Raw genomic sequence first — 18,435 nt, forward strand, 5'->3', positions numbered from 1 at the left:
TGAGAGAACTTTCCAGAAACCAAGAAGCATTGTCTGATGACTCCAACCACTCTAAGGACTCATTGATAACCTGAGTGGTTTCAAACTCTTCCCTTTCAACAAAATCAGTGAGGACTAGTCATTAAATCATTGCGATTGGAATGTTTGCGGAAGAGAGAGGAGAGGATGAACACCCATTTATATAAGGAATTGCATCAGACACGTTTATAAATCATATTATACCAGGGCCTCTAGTTACTAAGTTATATCTGAAAGTGGGGCTTCCAGACTGTCACTAATCCAAACGGCATTACTACACTTTACATATATTTTACACAAGAATTTTCTTCCCAAATGGTTAGCACATCGTTTCCCCAATTAAAACCCTTTCCCTTCATTTAAACAGGTGTGCCACAGGAGAAGCCTGGCAGGAGATCATGCTTGCCTGCCTCCCAGGGAAACTGTGTGACCCGGACTCAGATTACAACCCCGGAGAGGAATACACTTGCGGGAGCAACTTCGCCATCGTCTACTTCATCAGCTTTTACATGCTCTGCGCGTTCCTGGTAAGCAGCCTCGGGAACCTCGGTTTCCATTTTCAGAACCACTGTGGCATTTGGGGTTCAGACCAGTAGTGCTGCCTTGTCATGCTTTGAAACAGTTGGTAGGCTCTCGACCCCACCAGGCAGGTGGCAAGTCTTGCTTAATCTGGCCCATGTCACAGCTCACTGATGGGCTGGGCGTAATTTCCAGCCCACCTTGCTACTGAAGGCTGCTGTTTCCTTTCTAACATTTCAAAGGCACTGCACATGGCTTATGTGCCCCCAAAGTGTGAGCTGTCTCTAGCTACCATTAAATTACAAGATTATAGGGTGCTTTTGGGTGCTGGTTAATGCACCCACCCACCTGCTCCTGAGTGTGTGTCAAGCTGTCTGGCCAGATGCTTGCCCTTTCCTTAGCCATTCTACAGCAAGAGAGTCTAATGGCCTGCGACAGCAACGTGGGTTCCAGTATTCCCTGCCTCTGTAGTTAGGAGGCAGAGAGAGTGTACGGAATCTTCCCTACCATCTCTGAAATTCCCTCCTGATCCACATTTCCAGATCATCAACCTCTTCGTGGCTGTTATCATGGACAATTTTGACTATCTGACCCGGGACTGGTCTATTCTGGGGCCTCACCACTTGGATGAATTCAAAAGAATATGGTCAGAATATGACCCTGAAGCAAAGTAGGTTGGAAAGCACCCACCTGGCTTGTGGGCGTCCTTTGGGGATGTCGGGAGGCTCCCGTGGAAGGGCGGGTGGAAGTGGGGGACTGACGGCTCCTGGAAGGCCGTGCTGCCTAGGACCGCAGACTGTGCTTTCTTCCAGGGGAAGGATAAAGCACCTTGACGTGGTCACTCTGCTCCGACGAATCCAGCCTCCTCTGGGGTTTGGGAAGTTGTGTCCACACCGAGTAGCATGTAAGGTGAGTGTCCTGCCTCCACACGTGAAAGCTTGTTTGCTGCTTTGTTAATCACACGCAAACACTGTGACATCAGCCAGGCTCTCCTTAAGGTGGGCCTGTGGAGAGAGTAATGAGTGTTTTCTGCACTGGAGGCACCCTCAGGTTTACAATACTTAGAATCCCACCAGGAACAGTAAGAAGATGAAGGGCATGCTACAGGTTGTCACCTGGTTAGATGTCCGAGAAAATGATATTTAGGACAAGGCAAGGAGGTCGTGTGACAGTGTTTATCCAACATGTGAAAGGCCCTGGATTTGAGTCCCCAGCACCGCCAAACCAACATAACAAACAGAGGAGACCTAGGAGCCAGTCAGAGGAGGGAAGGGCTTCGCAGAGGGAATCCAGAGTCCAGGCTGTGGCAGAAGGAGCCTCATCTTGACCGACAGCAAACCACTGACTAGAACACGAGAAGTGACAGAGGGCCCCATGCATAAGCTGAATCTGACTGAACACTGTGTCACACTGAGTCCTGTGGAGAATGATGAAGCTGGGGAAGGAACATGAATTTCAGGTTACCATTGCAGAGCTGATTGTGTTAGCATGAAGAAGCAGACTGCAGGATGGAGCTAAACTGGGCAGCCAGGATGAGGGCTGTGGGTATGGGCAAAGAGGAGAAGGCAGCATGGAGACCCCCTGAGGAAGCACAGTGGGGAAATACCTCGCAGACGGATGAGGAAAGAACTAATTTAACCCTTAACTTGGGAGTTGTAGACATTAGAACCTAGCTTGGCGGTGGTAGACATTGGCTCCTAGTTTGTGGCAGGTACACACTGACTTGACTGTGGTAGAAATGGTGACAAGTCGCATGTGGCCTCCCTGCTGTAGAATTCTAGAGAGCCCCTCCCTGGGGCATGAAGCTGAGGTATCTGTGGGATTCCCCCACACTGATAGTTGGGAGTCCTCGTTCATGTTGGTTTTTCTCTCATACAGCCCACAGAAACCATCTCATATTACTGTAGCAACAGGAATACAAGGTTTGCCTTTTGAACTTCTTGAGGAAGCCCATCTAGTCCAGAGAGCCCAGAACCCAGTTGGCTGAGTTTATCTTTGTTTGGATTCCACATTCCTTTACATGAAGGATCTAAGGGTTCTTAAGACATAAAGTCATTCATTTTATTGACTTAGCATTTGTCAGGAAAGTGAATGGTGGTCCCAGTCACCCTGCTGTGCCCATAGACGTTGATACCTATGATTAACCATCTCAGAGATGCTCCCAAATGGCTGTTGAGTTGAAGGGAGGGTCGACTAGAGCATGAATGAGGGACAAACAGAGAATGGACATCGAAAAGGGTCATGGCCATCACAGAACACGTGCGTTCTCCTGAGTGCTCTTTCTCATCCACAGAGATTAGTCGCCATGAACATGCCTCTCAACAGTGATGGGACCGTCATGTTCAATGCAACCCTGTTTGCTTTGGTCCGCACGGCTCTAAAGATCAAGACTGAAGGTAAGTGCTCCCTAGAAGCAGGATACAGGACAGGTAGCAGGAGGGGGAGATGTTACCCCCCCTCCACCTCCCCTCTCTCTCTTCCTCTCTCTCTCTCTTTCTCTCTCTCTCTCTCTCTCTCTCTCTCTCTCTCTCTCTCTCTCTCACACACACACACACACACACACACACACTTTGATTTTCTCTTCTGGGCTTCCGCTTAATGAATGGGATGCCTCAGGAAAGGGCCACGAATACAGGAAGAATATCTCTGGCCAGCTGACTCTCCCAGCCCTTCTGTTTTTCCTTCATACTTTGCTTTATTCCGTAATATCTCAAGTTGACTTGCCACACTGTTTACTGTACTGCAGAAGAAACAGGCAAGGTATTGGTGCATAGACAGAAACCACAGATGGTTCACTGCAGCTGTCCTTCAGCAACACCATCAGCAAGGCAACCCACCCTTCCAAGCAGTAACTTCTTGGTCCACAAAAAGGAACCACATGCAAAGATGTCGGGGGAAAGTTCTGAGCAGGCAGAGTGGATGGTGCAGACATTACTGTGCACGTGCGTCCGCACACACAAACACACACCACATGCACCACATGGTTAGTGTGTGAGACATGCTAGCAGCTCCAAATCCCAGCTGGACTTCTTATCATGCTACACTCAGCCCTGGGCAGACCTGGCTAAGCAGGCAGTGGAATGTGCCTCAGGGTTAGCTCAGAGCCTGCCTTTTAGGTGGCATGGGAAGCAGCTTGCTGCTCAGGCTGGGGAGCGAGCCTGAGCTGAGGAAGTAGAGGCAAGAAGGGAGCTGAGAGAAGACAGTATCTAGTCAGAGGATGGGTGTTCTTTACAGCCCTGGAGCTCTACCCGGCAAAGCCAACTTCCTCAGGCCTAACATGTGCCTCTTAGGCTACAAACACACATCATTAATGGTTCCAGAAGGTAGGATGGTCCGTGTTGATGTATCAGTAGGTAAGACACACAAGGAGAAGTCAGGTTGTGAGGTGAGGGTGAGTGCCTATAGAGTCTGCAAGAACAATGTCATGATTGGGGTACAATAGAAGAGGGGAGGGGAAAGAGAAGGAGAAGGGGGAGGTGGAGAGGAGCAAGAAGAGAAGGGGAGTTAGAGAAGAAAGGAGAGGGGGAAGAAAGAAGACGGGAGAAAGGAGGGCAGGGGATATGGGGACAAGGAAGAGGAGGGGAGGAGATGGAAGAGGATAAAGAAGAGGAGGAGGCAGTAACAGAAGCAGTTGGTCTGGGAGTCTATCTGGAGCAGGGCACTGTGGCAGAAGAGGATAGTTCTTGGATCCCAGGTGAAACATGACTGTCCCGCAATGGTGGGTCTTCCATTTGCGAGGGCTTGGCAAGTATTTCTGCATATAGGAAGAAAACTTGGCACTCAGAGTGAAGAGCCCAAGGGGAAAGCTCTATCAGGAAGGCAATTCAAGAACCCAACAGCATAGCCAGGGGCAGGAGAGAGTTCTGGGCCACAGAAGCAAGGCTTGTCCACACCACGTCCACATACCCCTCTTTGCCTTTTGGATTCAGGGAACTTGGAGCAAGCCAATGAAGAACTCCGAGCTGTGATAAAGAAAATCTGGAAGAAGACAAGCATGAAGCTACTTGACCAAGTTGTCCCGCCAGCTGGTGGTCAGTGTGATCTACTTCCTAAGTAGTTCTTGATCAGGAGTTAGTGTCAGTGTAGCCCCTGCAGCCTGCCCAGAGGGGATTGCGGAATGCCTCACCAAACCATAGAGTGGGAGCCTCACAGCCAAAGGAGTCTTTGGCTTCAAAAAAATATTTGAGGTGATAGGAAGGCAGCCAAGCCAAAGAGCGACTCCAGTGGGGAGGAGTCAGACCCCACGTGTCTAAGCAGGGTTTTTGCTATCGGTAGAAAAATGAGTAAAAAAAAAATGACAGCGCTCACAAAATTTAAAGCTTGTAAGTTTTGCCCCAAAAGAAATGCCTACATCTAGTTCCCACCTTTAAATGTCTTGAGAAAAATGGGTAGTTTTTAGGAAAGAATACTTCTAAAATAATTTTAAGGCTGGACTTACCACCATAGTTACCAAGAATGTCCTTTAATGAGAATCTAGAGGTGGAACTAACAAGCATGCTTATTTATTTCCTTTTGTTATTTATCACAAATTAACTGACTAAACATTAAAACTTTACATATATATATAATATCTACATATTATATATATATAGTGTTTCTCTATTTTTTTAAGTACATGTGGACGTAGAAGTGAGATGGTTATTTTCCAACCGTTTTGTTTCAAGTTTTAAAAGTGCAGAATCTGCTCACCCAGTGCCCCCGCCCCCCAGCCGTCCAGCTCAGCCTGGCCTGGATGTATGATAAACATCTGCTATGTTTCACAACAAATCGAGCTTTAATAGGATGACGTGGTTCAGATTTGGAAGCCGAATCCTGTGCCTCCTGGAGGACAGAGGGAGCCGTGTATTATTAGCCAGTTCTGCTTCTTAAGTGGGATTGGCTTTCATTGGTGATTCAGGCCACCCATAGCTGGCCTAGCCACTGGCTCACCTCTGGGAAAACAACTCAGAAAGAAATGACCAAAGTTGGGGGGAAATTCCCATTTGAAGACCCCCAGCTCCCCACACCTGATTCTGCACTTTTAAAACTCCTCTTGGTTTCCTTTTTTTTTCCTTTCAGCTGCACATCCAAGTGGTCGCATGGCTTAGATGAACCGCTCTTTAAACTGTTGTAACCACTACGCTTGCGCTCTCTCTGCAGCCTCCATTCCTTTCAACTCTCAGAATATTCTGAAGCAATTCTGTTTTAGGGTGGTGGCATGGAATCAGAGTTATCTCTTGCCAACTGGATTCCCCTACATTGTTTCCTGAAATACAGATGCATGCTTCAGAATAGTGGGCTGTGCCTGTCTGTGTAAACCTTCTGCACACTAACCCGAGACACTCACCTCTCTCTTGTTCCAACTCTGTCTCTTTGGAAACACCACCTCCATGGTGGCCCATCTAATGCCTGCAGGAATAGCCCCCCTCACACAAGGTATGCTTGAAGAGTGTCCCCTGCATCACTGGGACGCCCCACTTCTTTTTATCTTACTAGGAAAACCAGTTCAGAATTTGGCTTATTATCTAAACTCCCTTCCTTTGAAAACTGATCAACATTTATCTCTATTAAACTTCTCAGAAAGGATGAATGCATCCCCCATTTCTGGGGCCTGGTAGTTCTTTGTGTTTCTTTACATGGTTTGGGGTTTAGGATGATAGATGTCAGTCTGTTCCCCGATAGCAGCCAGAGGCATTATGATACCTGAGAAGAAAGAACTAGAGTCTTAGGAAGAGGTGGAATGCTCCACGAGATTCTGTAGTGCCCATTCCTGTGCCCAATGTAGCACCTGCTTATCTATTTACATCTCATTTAGGGACATTTGCACCAAAGGAGAACAAGCAGCAGTGGCATTCAGGCTTAGTGGATGACTCTGGTTGGGTTTCAGTGTCTGTATTCATCATTGGTCTTTTTCATTTTTTTTCTCTTATCTCCCAGTAGACCAGTAGTTCCCATCTTTTTCCTCATCATGGCACACTGAAAACATGACACCATGGTCCCTCCCTTGGGACAGACAGACGGTGTTTCCAGGTGTTAGTGTCTCCCACAGTATGATGTGGTTAGGGAGAGCAGACTGAGTGGTGGGCCTGTGCCCTGAGGGTGCTCAGGTGACCTCAGAGCTGGTGATGTTTGTCTAGGCAGCTTTTGGGATGTGCTCTGAGCTATCACAGCTCGCTGTGAGCTTGATGGACAGGTGATGTCAGGAACCAGCTGGGGAGGACATCCTGGGATCACTTGCCTCTCTGCTCTGTGCCTGCAGCCTTGCCACTCCTGCCATGATGTGGAGATGTCTCAAACTGGAATCTTGCCTGGGTTCTCAGTGCCCTTTTGTCTCTGCTCGTTCATGGGTTCCCTTTCTCTTTAGAAGCTCCTCTCCCTCAGAGATCCTCCTGCTGTCTGTCTGGTTCTGGGTCTGCTCTGTGTTCTACTGAGCCCAGATGGCATTTCTTCTCTCCATTCCTTCCCTGTCCTGCTCAAGCCTTAGCTTTTCTTGATCTTTAGAGATCTTGTTCATCCAGGTCTCTCAGCACTGCTTTTTCTCAGGGAAGATAATCAGGTCATCCTTGAATCCTGCCCTGCCACTCCAGAGCTGAAGAGAAAGCCAGAACTTCTCTTACCAGAAACATCCTGGTATAGATGAACACAGTGATCCTCTACATTGAGTCAGGGAGTCTTCCAAGGCTCATGGGGCCTTGAAATACAAAAGATATCTGCTTGTTGAAGGTGGCAGAGATTTTGGGCTCTGGGGCTATGCTGTCCCAGCAGCCATGGTCTACTAGAAAAGCACTAGGAACAACTTGAGAGGCAACTCAAAGGAAAGCGGGTGTTGGACATGGCTAGAGCCAGGCTCTTAGTGGAGAGCTAGGGCTGGAGGAGGAGAGGGCCCTGGGCTCAGATCCAGGCCAGTTGACCTGGTCCAGTCATGTAACCTCTCCCTTTCTTAGACGGGTAAGCAGAACCGTATGTAGAGTTTGTGTGAGGAACATGAACCGGGTTTGGACACAGTCCCCCCATACCCAGACAGGGTGCCTTGCTGGATGGGGTAGATGAACTGGCCAGTCAGAACCAGTCAGGGCCAGTCAGAGCCAGTCAGAGAGCCCTCAGTTTTCTTCAGCAACCCCTCCACCACATCTTTCTTGGCTTGGGCTCAGAAGGAATTTAACATTTATCACGTCCAACCCACCCCAAGACAGCCTGTCAGATAATGCTGAGCACCTTCTGGCAAAAGGGACTGGAGAAGCTGTCCAAAGTGGCCCAACAGTCTCAGGGTGCTCCATCACAAGCGGGTACTAAATAAAACCCACCGAAGTTCTATCCGTGGACTCAGTGGGTCCCAGCGGCCCCAAACCGCCTATGCTCTATCATCCACTTCAGTAAGTGATCGTGTTGGCTTGCTTTGAAACAGTAGTGACCGATGGCTTGTGATTGAAGGACACTCAACTCGAGAGCAGCCTACACCAGGGTTCGAGTGCCTTGCACATCTTCTCTTCCACATCCTCAGTTCTTCTAAGATGGGAGCCCCATTTTATAGGGGAGACTATAATCTTAGACAGGTTGATCCTCGTGACTCCATCCACATGACTCTTGCAAGGCCAGCTTTACCAGAAGCCCAAGCACCCACAGCTGTTCCTCTTCCCATGCTTTTTAGGTCCCGTCAGACAGCATGCAACCCCCAACACAGCCCCACACAAGCTCGGCTGCTAATGTAGCCTTGCCAGTTTCTACCCAGAAGACCTTTGTGGTCAGGGCACGGGACACACTGACATGTCCCCTACGGTTTACCATGAGACAGTCGGAGCCCCTATTCTGCCTCATGCATCTACCTTCAAAGTTGCCAGAAGAGTTCTGATTCCCGAGCGATACATGCTGGAGGTTGTTTCTGACCAGAGCAGAAATAGAGCCTGCTCAGTGCTGAGGTTAGATGGAGCTGTCATCGCAGTGCAAAAATCCAGTCGTGGTGAATTTCAAACCAAGAAATGGTCTCGGAGCTTATTGGCAAAGAGTGGGGGAGCGTGTGAGATCTGGAGCTGCAGTCTCTGTTCCGACCTTCCTCTCCTTCCAAGCTCATGTCACCTTTCTAGGCCTCCATCTTGTGACATGGGGATTTGGATGCTTAATTGCATTCGATGCTTATGGTAATTACACATGCAAATCTCTATGCACAGGGCGGGAAATGTGGCCTGCAAGGCCTTTCTGTTTTGTAATGTTTATTTTAAGTAATAACCAAGGTGGCGCTTCATACTGTTACTAATACGCTACTCTCTTAAACTCGTGATAAATATGCATTACCTTCTGCCAGTTTGAGGATCAGTTTGTTTTAACTGACTCTAACTTTGAGCCTTAACTGCTTTGCAAAGCTTTGCTTCTTGCTAGACTGAGCAACCCCTGTGATAGACTGAGAGCCTGGTGCCTTTCGCGCACTATCCCGCCCCACCCCCGCCCTGACCAGAAGTGAGGGTTTAGGCTCTTGGTCCAAATGTGCTGATTCGGGAGAGCTGTGTCTGGTCTCTCCGTTTAGATGATGAGGTAACCGTGGGGAAGTTCTATGCCACTTTCCTGATACAGGACTACTTTAGGAAATTCAAGAAACGGAAAGAACAAGGCCTGGTGGGGAAGTACCCCGCGAAGAACACCACGATTGCCCTGCAGGTGAATTGTCCTCTTGTTCTGTTCTTGTCACTAACAATGTCGCCAGCTTTAATTTGAGATACTAGAGAGCTGACTATTGATGGTTGAGCAGTGCCAGAGGATTTTGTTTAAACTGAGATACCGCACACTCCCCACACTGTGGAGTAGCCCTTTCTGAGCCACAAGGTAAGTCCTTCCTCCCTTACTTGTCTTCTCCGTTGAACCTGGCACCTGCCACCATCTGGTCTGTGCAAGGCCCCCAGGACAGCCATGATGGGAAAGGAGTGAATGCTCACCTCATGCCCTAGCCACCTGGGTCTTCTCCAAAGGCAGCATCCCCTAGGCCGAAGGCAGCGTCCCCTAGGCCAAAGGCAGCATCCTTTAGGCTGAAGGCAGCGTCCCCTAGGCAGGCCCCTCTTCCCATAGCCTTGGGCTCAGGGACTGGCTGCCCAGTGAACAGCTTTCCATCTGAACACAAGTGCTTTGTTTTGTTTTTGTTTGTTTCTTACCCCACGGCTTGTTGGTTTTTGGTCCATTTCAATAGCATCCATCACTCCCTAGTATGTACTCTGTGTGTGTGTGTGTGTGTGTGTGTGTGTGTGTGTGTGTGTGTGTGGCATGTCTGTGTCTGTTTGCTGTCTCCCAATGGCAGTGAGGCTTGCTGTGCAAGAACTATACACAGGCCAGTCTCTGGCCCATCCCCCTTCCTCTAGGACCTGCCCCTTCACACACGCATGCACGCAAGCTCACACACAGGCACATATGCGTGCATGTGCAAGGTTATCCCTTCCAGGCCCCCAGAGTGTGGGTGTGACATTTAGTAATATCTGGTTCAATCAGGGCTCAGGCATCTAAAGGTGATAGAATCCTAAAGATGTCCAGAGCTCTGGGTGGGCAGGCTTGGAGAGACAAGGAATCATGCTAGGATTTTCAGGCAGGGAAGCTAGAGAAGGTAGTTCAGAGGCCTGTGGTGTTTAAAGAGAACTGGGGACAGATGCTAAGAAGCAGAGCAAGGATATATGGAGAGTGACAGCTGTCCTAAGTCCAGCTGTCCATGCTACCCGGAGTGCCTTCAGTCCGTCACAAACAAAGATGTTTTCCTTGCTTCTCCAAAAGTTGACATGAAAGTTACTCTTATGTCCCTGTTCTCATGGTTCTTAAACGTGGCCTTGTGAGTGTTGACCTAAGATACAACATGGAGCAGTCCTGCGCTTTGTTCTGGGAGCAAATACGCAACATCGTTGTGTGTTCCAAGGGGTAACTGGAAGCTAAGGCCTGAGTGTGATCTCGCTGGGAGAAAGAGTATGAGTAAGGATGAAGGATTGTGGTGGTTGAGGGATATGGGGTGTGTGTATCACAGGTTAGCAGATGACCTGGGGGCAGTGGCCGGATGAGTCATGGGGAGATCCTAAGGGTTGAACAATACCTCGCTGGTGGGACAGGTGGTCACCCACATCTGTTCAAGTCAGTCTGGGTTCTTTCGTCCCCGATCATGTGAGTTGTAGGCTCAGCCATCTGGTTGGCTGCCATCTCAGGTCATAGGCTTCAATGTAAGCTCTCACCTCCCTCCTGCTGATCCGGTTTGCAGACATGACTGCTGTGACTCTAACTCATAAGCAGCCTCTCGTGACAAAATCTTAAAAGCTTGAGTTTGCAGATTTGAGTCGGTCCCTGGTTTGTATGTTCCTGGTGGCGGCAGACGAGATTGGCCACCGGCGGAGAGCAGAGCGCCCCCTCGCATGATCTTCAGCCCTGTAGGACAGACTGACTGAATTTCCGAGCTTGGTGGATACACCCTGCCTACCCAGAATGCCTTGCTGCTCTAGAACTCTAGTCTGCTCTAGAATTGATCTCTCTGCTGCAGCTTATGTCACAGTTTGTCGAGTGAGGTTGTGTCTGAGTTAAGAGACTCTCGGGTTCCAGGGAAGGGTCTATATGGAAAGACTCGGAAGTGTGTGTATGGGGCATGGGTTAAGAGCTTTTCTGAAGCCCTAAGGCTTGCTCTGGTGGCTGGATGGGTGTTTCTGTGTCTAAAATAGCGTAAACAGCACATGGCTTAAATAGTCACCGCATATGGAGTTTACTGAGCCTTGAAGGAAGGCTCAGATGGTACCAACCAACAGTATGCCATGAAGGTTCTGGGTGGAGACAACCACCTTATGTTAAAATAATGTTGAGGCTTTTCTCCCGCTTAAGACTTTTCATTTTTATTATTTAAAGAAAGTTTAATTTCATTGGTAAAAGGCAAATATTTCCAGTTATATGATACAAATACATTTTTCCATGGTTCTATTGAGAATTGAGGCTAGGGCTGTAATTTATATTAAGCATACAGCATAGAAAATTAAGTTGTGTTTATAATCTTGACAGTTAAATTCTGAAAAGGCATTTGATTCTGAAACAAGCATTAAAAATAGAAAATGTTTGTCTCCTTGATGGATAATTCTAATTACATTTTTGGCTTCCACTGCTATAGAAATGGCTTTAAGTGTGAGTGTTATTCTACATTTAATTAGTGCATAAGAAGGCTTCCATTTCTGTGTTATGAAATATCATGGGTGATGTGGCAGGTAGGGAACTGGGCTCAGTCGTGGGAGAAAGGCACCCTTGAGACAGCTGCCGAGGGGCTTTGGCTGATTGAGAAAGGAGCAACATGATTTTGGCAACAGGGTACCTCAGGCATGGCTCCTGGGCTGCTTGTAGTGGGAAGTGGATTGTGGCAATTACTGTGTGAACAGCCTAGCTTGTGCGTGCTGGCCTGCAGAGTGAGGTCTGTCTGAAGAGCTCTCGGAACTGGCACTCAAGCTCCACACGCCCATTCCATGTCATGGCTCTCAAGGGCACAGGCACACTGTGGTCTGAACCCTGTGGGCTCATCCTGGTCTCCTTGTGTTCAGACCAAGTGTTGTCAACCTTCCCTGTGGTGGGTCATGGCTGAAGATGCTCCTGCCTCTGCATCGGGTGGAGCTGGGCACCTGTGTCCTCTGGCCTCTGTGGTCTGAGTGAGTGTGCACTTTCCATTCATCCACTCCATCTTTCTCTTCATCCCCATCATCCAGTCTCTCGCCCTTCTATGATAGGAGCCAGAGAGAAGCTGCACACAGCCGTTCTGTTCTAGCCCGCTCATCGCAAAACATGTTCCCTTTAATTTGACTCAGCATTTGCTCTTCATCCATGTTGCTGCATCCGAGTGACCTGCAAGTTTCCACAGTGAACAAAGAAATAAAGAAACATAGTCATGCAGCCCCAGAAATTCTCAGTCCCCTCTCCTGCAGTCCCATTGCACCTCCAGAGAGGGCCTCTGGGATGCCACGTGCTCCAAAAGGCCCCAAAGTGGGGAGAGTTTTGTTCATTTCTCTTTGTTTTGACATTCAAGCCTTTTGTCTGCTCTCATGGAGTCTGGGGACAATGTCCTCCATGTGAGAAGCCATCCAGATGAACCATAGGGAACCCCAGGCAGCTAGTCCTTTGTCTGTTTAGAAGTTGGATTTAAGGAGCCCGTTCTACAGCTCTGCAGGATTAGGTGTTTAGGTTGAGTGGCTTTAAGGTCTATGCCTTGGCCACAGATGGGGGTGGTTGGGAGATGCAGGTGGTATTGAAACTAGCTATTAGTCTTCAGTGTTCCTTACTGTGGCCTTCTCAGGCACGGTGCACAAAGACAGCTTAGTTCCTCCCAGAGATCTGACCTACGTGTGGTCCTGTTAATCCTGTCACCTTAATCTGGAAGGCAGTGAGATTCTTTTTTTTTTTTTTTTAAAGAACTATGATTCCACCTGAAGCCATAGCATTGCTCTTTTATATATCTATATATGTTTTCCTTTTTTAATGTAAGAGGAGAATAGATGCTAACAGATGGGATTTCACTGGCTGATTCGTTTGTTTCAGATGCTTGAACGGATGCTTTAGAGTTCTCTGCCTGAGCTACCGCACCAAGCTGGTTAGTCCGAAGGCGCTTGTGGCTAAGGCCTTGAAAGGGCAAGCTCACACTCGGGCTTATTTCTACTGACGCAGCATTTCAGGAGAAATGCAGGCAAGAGCAATCCCAAAGCCCCGGGGAGACCCCTTCCGAGCAAGGCACTCCTCTGGAAGGCAGAAGCGGGGCCGTGGCTCACCCGTGGAGCCATGGCTGCCTGTTGCGGACACTGCTCATGGTGGCTCCTTTTCATGGAAGGGAAATGTATGAGTTACGGTTTTTCCCTTCCAAACCAGAGACTCAGTGAAAGGGACAGAGTGAGAGAGAGAGAAAGAGAGCAAAGGAGAAGGGCAGCTGCCCCATAGAGAAATGAAATGAACACAACTTGCTGATGTTGGCCAGTAAATAAATAAATAAATAAATACAATTAAATGATATATATATATTAGATATATATATATATATATATTAAAAAGGATTAAGCAGACCTGCCTAAGGTGGGCAGCTGACTCCATCTCAAAGTCCTGCATCCCTAGTTTTTGCCCAGACTCCCAAAGACTGGCAGGCTGATTGGCACTGAGCAGAGAGTTCCATTTTTATGCCAGTGTGCCGTGCCCTCCTGACTGGGTGCCCGGCCCTGCTTGCTGCAGTGACCCAGTCCAGAACGCACTAATAAGTGGAAGGCCAGGAAGCTCAAACACACCCACTGAAACTAACACATATACCCGCATGCCAAAACCAACCAGGCAGACCTCAGGTTCCATCTTACCGTTTCTATGGGAAATGCCACATACCCAAACCTCATCTAACATTGTCTGTCTCTAACTCGCGCTCAGAGCCAGTCTGGGATGCCTCTTTGGAAGCAGTATGGCCTAGTTTCAAGGACACTGGGAGTCAGGGAACCTGGGTTCTAGTCCCAGCTCCAGCATTCACTTGCTGTGTGACCTTGGGCAAGACACTTAACCTCTCTGTGCCTCAGTTTCCCCATCTGTAAAATGGGGGTAACAATGTCGACCTACCTCACAGGGCTGTTGTGAGGAATAGCTAAGTGACTGTAAAGCTCCTTGGACGTATAATTGCTTATTATTAAGACTACAACAATAATAATATCATATGCCTGTTTACTACCAGAACTTTAAGAAATTCTTGGTTTGGTTTGATCTCTTTTCTGTTCTGTACTGTAGTCATCCATCGAGAGGAATTCTCCCCCTTTTTTTAAGACACTAGGGAACGTGCAAAGATGCAAACAGGTAACTTGTCAGGTCACGTTCTCACACAGTAACAACAGCAGACTTTTTGCCCAAAATGTTGTCTGATGAGGGCATTGCTCTTAAACCTTAAACCCATCCCCAGAACGGGTCAAGTCTATACCTCTGCTATTAGCTCAAGATGCCCAGAATGGCCAAGGAGGGCCAGCATTCAAAGAGCAGAGTTAATGGGGAAGAATAAAAGACAAGAGGTAGGGGGAGAGAAAGAAGAAGGACTTCCAGTCCACTGCTCCATTTTGCTTGGCCTGGAGTGGGGTGTGTGCCTGTGTGTTCATGACATGAGTGGGTGGGGAGAATGGGGTGTGGTGGAAGGGCGAGGAGGAGGGACCAGGACTCTGGGCAGCCCTGTTCTGGTACAAAGAAGAGCTCCTCCAAGAATCTCTGGGGTGCAGCTACCCTGAAGGCCAGGCTGAAATGGATAGGGCCCCTGCCGTGGGCAGCATGACTCCTTCAGGCCTATTTCAGGTAAGCCTAGAGGAGTCTTCTCTAGTGACATCTTGTGCCTGTGACATTTGCCCCTGACCACAGAGGTTCCTTGCCATGTGACTTCACCTTCCTATACTACAGTGGGCCTCCTGACCTCACTGTGGAGACAGGCCCAGCTGAGACCCTTGAACAGACAATAGTGAGGCTGGGAGTTTGTGTGAGTGTTTTCCATCCTCATAGTTTGAAGACCATTGTGGGTGGTGTGGGAATGCATGAGCCAAGACAAATACCTTGGTGTGCCTGACCCCCTTGGGGGAGGTCAGAGCCCACTCATGTCTGACAGTAATGATCTGCCACAGCATTCAAGTCTCTCAGATTGGGCCAACAGCCTGGCCCCTCTCCCAAATTTCTCCATGCTCCAGCAACCACAGGGCTAATCTCATCTTAGCAGGGCCTCTGGAATCACCACTGTAAAGTGGTACCCGGGGTAGCCACTGTAGCAGAGAGAACTCATACATCACCCATGAGAGGGAAACTGGTTAGCCTTGCAGACATAGGTCAAATAAATGATTATCCCTTAGGCAAGCAGCTTCCCTGTCTCACCTCCCCACCCAGCCTTGAGATCGCTTCTGGTAGATCACTAGATTCTCGTATAGTTCTAATGGGTAGAGGTACACAGGCCTTTCTCTGTATATCACCTAAACCCACAGAAGCTAGGAAATGTTCATTTGCCTACAAGGCTGATGTTACGAAGAAACAGAGTTGATTGCAGAGAGAACGGCCCCCAACTTCCGTACACAGAGGACCAGGCTTCCTGATACTCAGATTGCAGTCAAGCCTCAGAAGCCTCTGTTATTTTCTCTCAGGGTCCTGGCAGAAGAGTAAGCGTTCAGTAGAAAGGAAGACATGAAGGAATAATGAAGTCATGTCTGAAATTCCCGAAGACAAGCCCAGCAAACCTAATACCCAGCTCCTGGATGGATCCATGATGCTAAACTTTTAGTTCTTGGATCAGATGTGACAGAGACCAGCAGCATCCGCCAAGGGAAGCCAGGTTAGGGTGGGAAGGAGGCTCATGGAATCCCCAGTTCAGAATCAGTCCACAGGATGACTGAGAGCTTCCTGGAAGACGAAAATTGGACTGTACTGAAAGCAACCATCTTTATGTCTCAAAAGCCTTAATGGAAAAGAAGTTAAGGCAAATGATCAAATAGTAAAGGCTCTTATTATGATAGCATGTTATTACTAATATGCACCTAGCATCCCTTCATAGCCTAACATATCACTGCTCAGTTGTCTTTAGGAAGGAACTTGGTAAGTAAAACTTAGGGTTCCCAGGTGAGTGGGTACCTGGGTGAACTTACTCTCCTTGGCTTATCTTAGGCCTGAGAAAGTTGGCTCTTTGGGATAATGGGAAATTAAGCCAGGTGAAGTGTTGAAGGCAGCCAGATGTGTTAGTGCGTGCCTGCAATGCTGGAACTTAAGGAAGAGGTAGAGGCTAGCGTAGAGAGGCCACGTAATGAACAGAGGTAGGGAGGAGTAGAAGAAAGCTGACACTGTGGTCATGGTGGTGTCACTTGCTGGAGGATGGTCTGGTCAGCAGTTCTCAAACATCTTGGTCTTAGGACCTTTCCTATTCCTAAGATGTATCAGAACCCTTGCATATCAATAGTTACTGTCTTATAAATTAAAGCTGATTAATTTTATAAATGCAAGAATACGTAAGCACAAAGATGCCAGGGTGGTGGTGACATCACTGTCACCCAGCCTTTGGAACCCTCACAGCATGCTCATGAGAGAATGAGAGTGTACAAGGCCAAGGACATCCAGTCATATACAAATCTCAGTGACCTCGTGGACCCCTGGAGGAGTCTCAGAATGCCAAGAGGTCCATGAACCAACCCTTGAAACACATTGCTCTGGGGAGATGACCCAAAGCTCCCCTTAAAGGTAGAAGATACAGCAGCCTCGTTGTGATGATCTATGTTCGAGAGGCTCCTCACTGGGATGCTCCTCCTCTGTCCCTGCAGCCCACATGTCCATTGGATTCAGGCCAGGGGTCATGTGGTGTGCTCAGGCTTCACTACCTGCTGATCTGGAAGAGCAATGGTTAGAATTAGTAGTGTTCAATTAGGAATGTGTTCCAAATCCTCAGCACCTCTGGGTAGCACAAGAGAGAAGGAGGGTGTGTGTGTGATGCTGTGGGAACAATGTAATAGGTTACCTACAGGGCGGGCAACCTTGACAGAGGTGTGTGGTTGAGACTCAGCCACCACCCTCTCCCTGCAGACTCGTTGCCTTTGCACCCCGGGTAGAGCGAAGCTAGGGCTCAAGGATCCTTGCTGAGCCTTCAGCTAGTTCCAGAACGTTATTTAACCCATTGCACGTCATCTTGGCTCATCCTCCCTCAGTATGCAGGCTCACAATGACAGGAATATGATACAATCAAAGGAGCCTCAATTTTATATAATGCTATCTGCATTTTTAGGAAACACGCAGACATGTCTCTGATTCTGAGATTAAACCTAAACCAAGCATCAAGGTGGAAGGGTGGGGAGTGTGGCTCAGTGCTGCTTGCTTAGCATATATGAGACCCTGTTTCAATCCCCAGCTGAAACAAGGCAGAACTGCAACAGATAGGTGTCTCAGTACCAGGGCGAGTCACAGGTGGTAAAGCTTTTAAATATCCCCTTTAGCTTTCAGAGTGTGGTGGCACACATCACTTTTCCAGCCCAGGGCTACCCCTCGGTAACTCATGATCTCGGGAGAGGAGGGCTCTCTGTAGATGAATAATGGAGTGTCGTGCCCATGCTTCTAACCCTTTCTGTCTAACAGAAGGCCTGTTCACAATGGATACAAAGGCCACACCATGACATTTTCCCTGGAGGAAAGCAGTAATAGAGCAAGGGGTGTGCCCATGTGTGCAGAAGAGGCGGGGGACAGCCTGTAGATACGCACTTTCATTCTATCAGAATTTAACCTCCAGCCCTGTCGTCTCATAGAGCTAGGCTAAAACTGTCCTCTGTAATTGAGTGTGGGCCAAAGCCTGCCTCCCCGCAAAAAATTAACCAGAACTTGTCAATAGCGAGGTGACTGCATAGAGCCAGCTTTGGCTGAATGAGGTGTGTCTGGGTGACGGAGCAGGCTGTGCCAGAGTAGCATTCTTTGGCAGGAGTCTGGAGCCCTGGCACCCAGCTTGTGAAGATGGAGGGTCTCTCCAAGGGCTGCCTGGAGACTCGCCTCTCTCTCCTTCACTGCTACAGCGTAGGTCTGGGGTGGGTTTCTGGTTGTTTGTGTGTGCATGCTGTGCAGCTGAGAGCTGGCAGAGGGCTGGCATGCCACAGGGAGCTAGTCTGGGGAAGCAGGCAGCAAAGCTTGGCACATGCAGCCAGCTAGCCGGCACTCAACCCTGAGTGAGCAAGGTCTGGGTTTCCCAGTGGGCATTCCTGCTCCCCAGCAGGCCACTGCTTTCTGCTGTTGCTTCAGAAATGTTTAGAGAGAATTTATTTTTGGTGAATTAATCATTAAGTAGAGTAAATATCTATAAAATTCCAATTAAATGGTGTCTAAAACTTAAAGGAACAGTCTACAGGCGCAGCGCCAACATTTCTTTTTTAAACAAATATTTATGATAACAGCTAGCATTTTAAAGTCAACCAGAGACTAGGCTTGATCCTGTTTAAT

At 48.4% G+C, this 18,435-nt stretch overlaps 1 protein-coding gene across 16 annotated transcripts in view; it reads left to right on the plus strand.

Annotated features, from left to right (window-relative positions):
* Cacna1d (calcium voltage-gated channel subunit alpha1 D) overlaps positions 1–18,435 on the plus strand; it is a 309,902-nt gene that overhangs the window by 276,293 nt on the left and 15,174 nt on the right. For 14 of the 16 annotated variants that reach the window (XR_005975392.1, XR_005975393.1, XM_041662363.1 and 11 more), the window contains 6 exons: positions 386–545; positions 1,080–1,207; positions 1,350–1,446; positions 2,831–2,933; positions 4,467–4,568; positions 9,035–9,165. Coding sequence is in view for 14 of the 16 variants with exons in the window: in XM_041662363.1 (XP_041518297.1) it covers positions 386–545; positions 1,080–1,207; positions 1,350–1,446; positions 2,831–2,933; positions 4,467–4,568; positions 9,035–9,165 (721 nt within the window). In the remaining 2 variants the exon portion in view is untranslated. Of the gene's footprint in view, positions 1–385; positions 546–1,079; positions 1,208–1,349; positions 1,447–2,830; positions 2,934–4,466; positions 4,569–9,034; positions 9,166–13,029; positions 13,452–18,435 lie in introns of those variants that run through there. The other 2 variants (XM_041662374.1, XM_041662375.1) reach the window with 1 other exon arrangement.

This window comes from Microtus oregoni, unplaced genomic scaffold (assembly GCF_018167655.1).
Source record: "Microtus oregoni isolate MIOR12 unplaced genomic scaffold, Mior012 000013F_ref0000133, whole genome shotgun sequence".
In the NCBI taxonomy this organism is placed as follows: Eukaryota; Metazoa; Chordata; class Mammalia; order Rodentia; family Cricetidae; genus Microtus; species Microtus oregoni.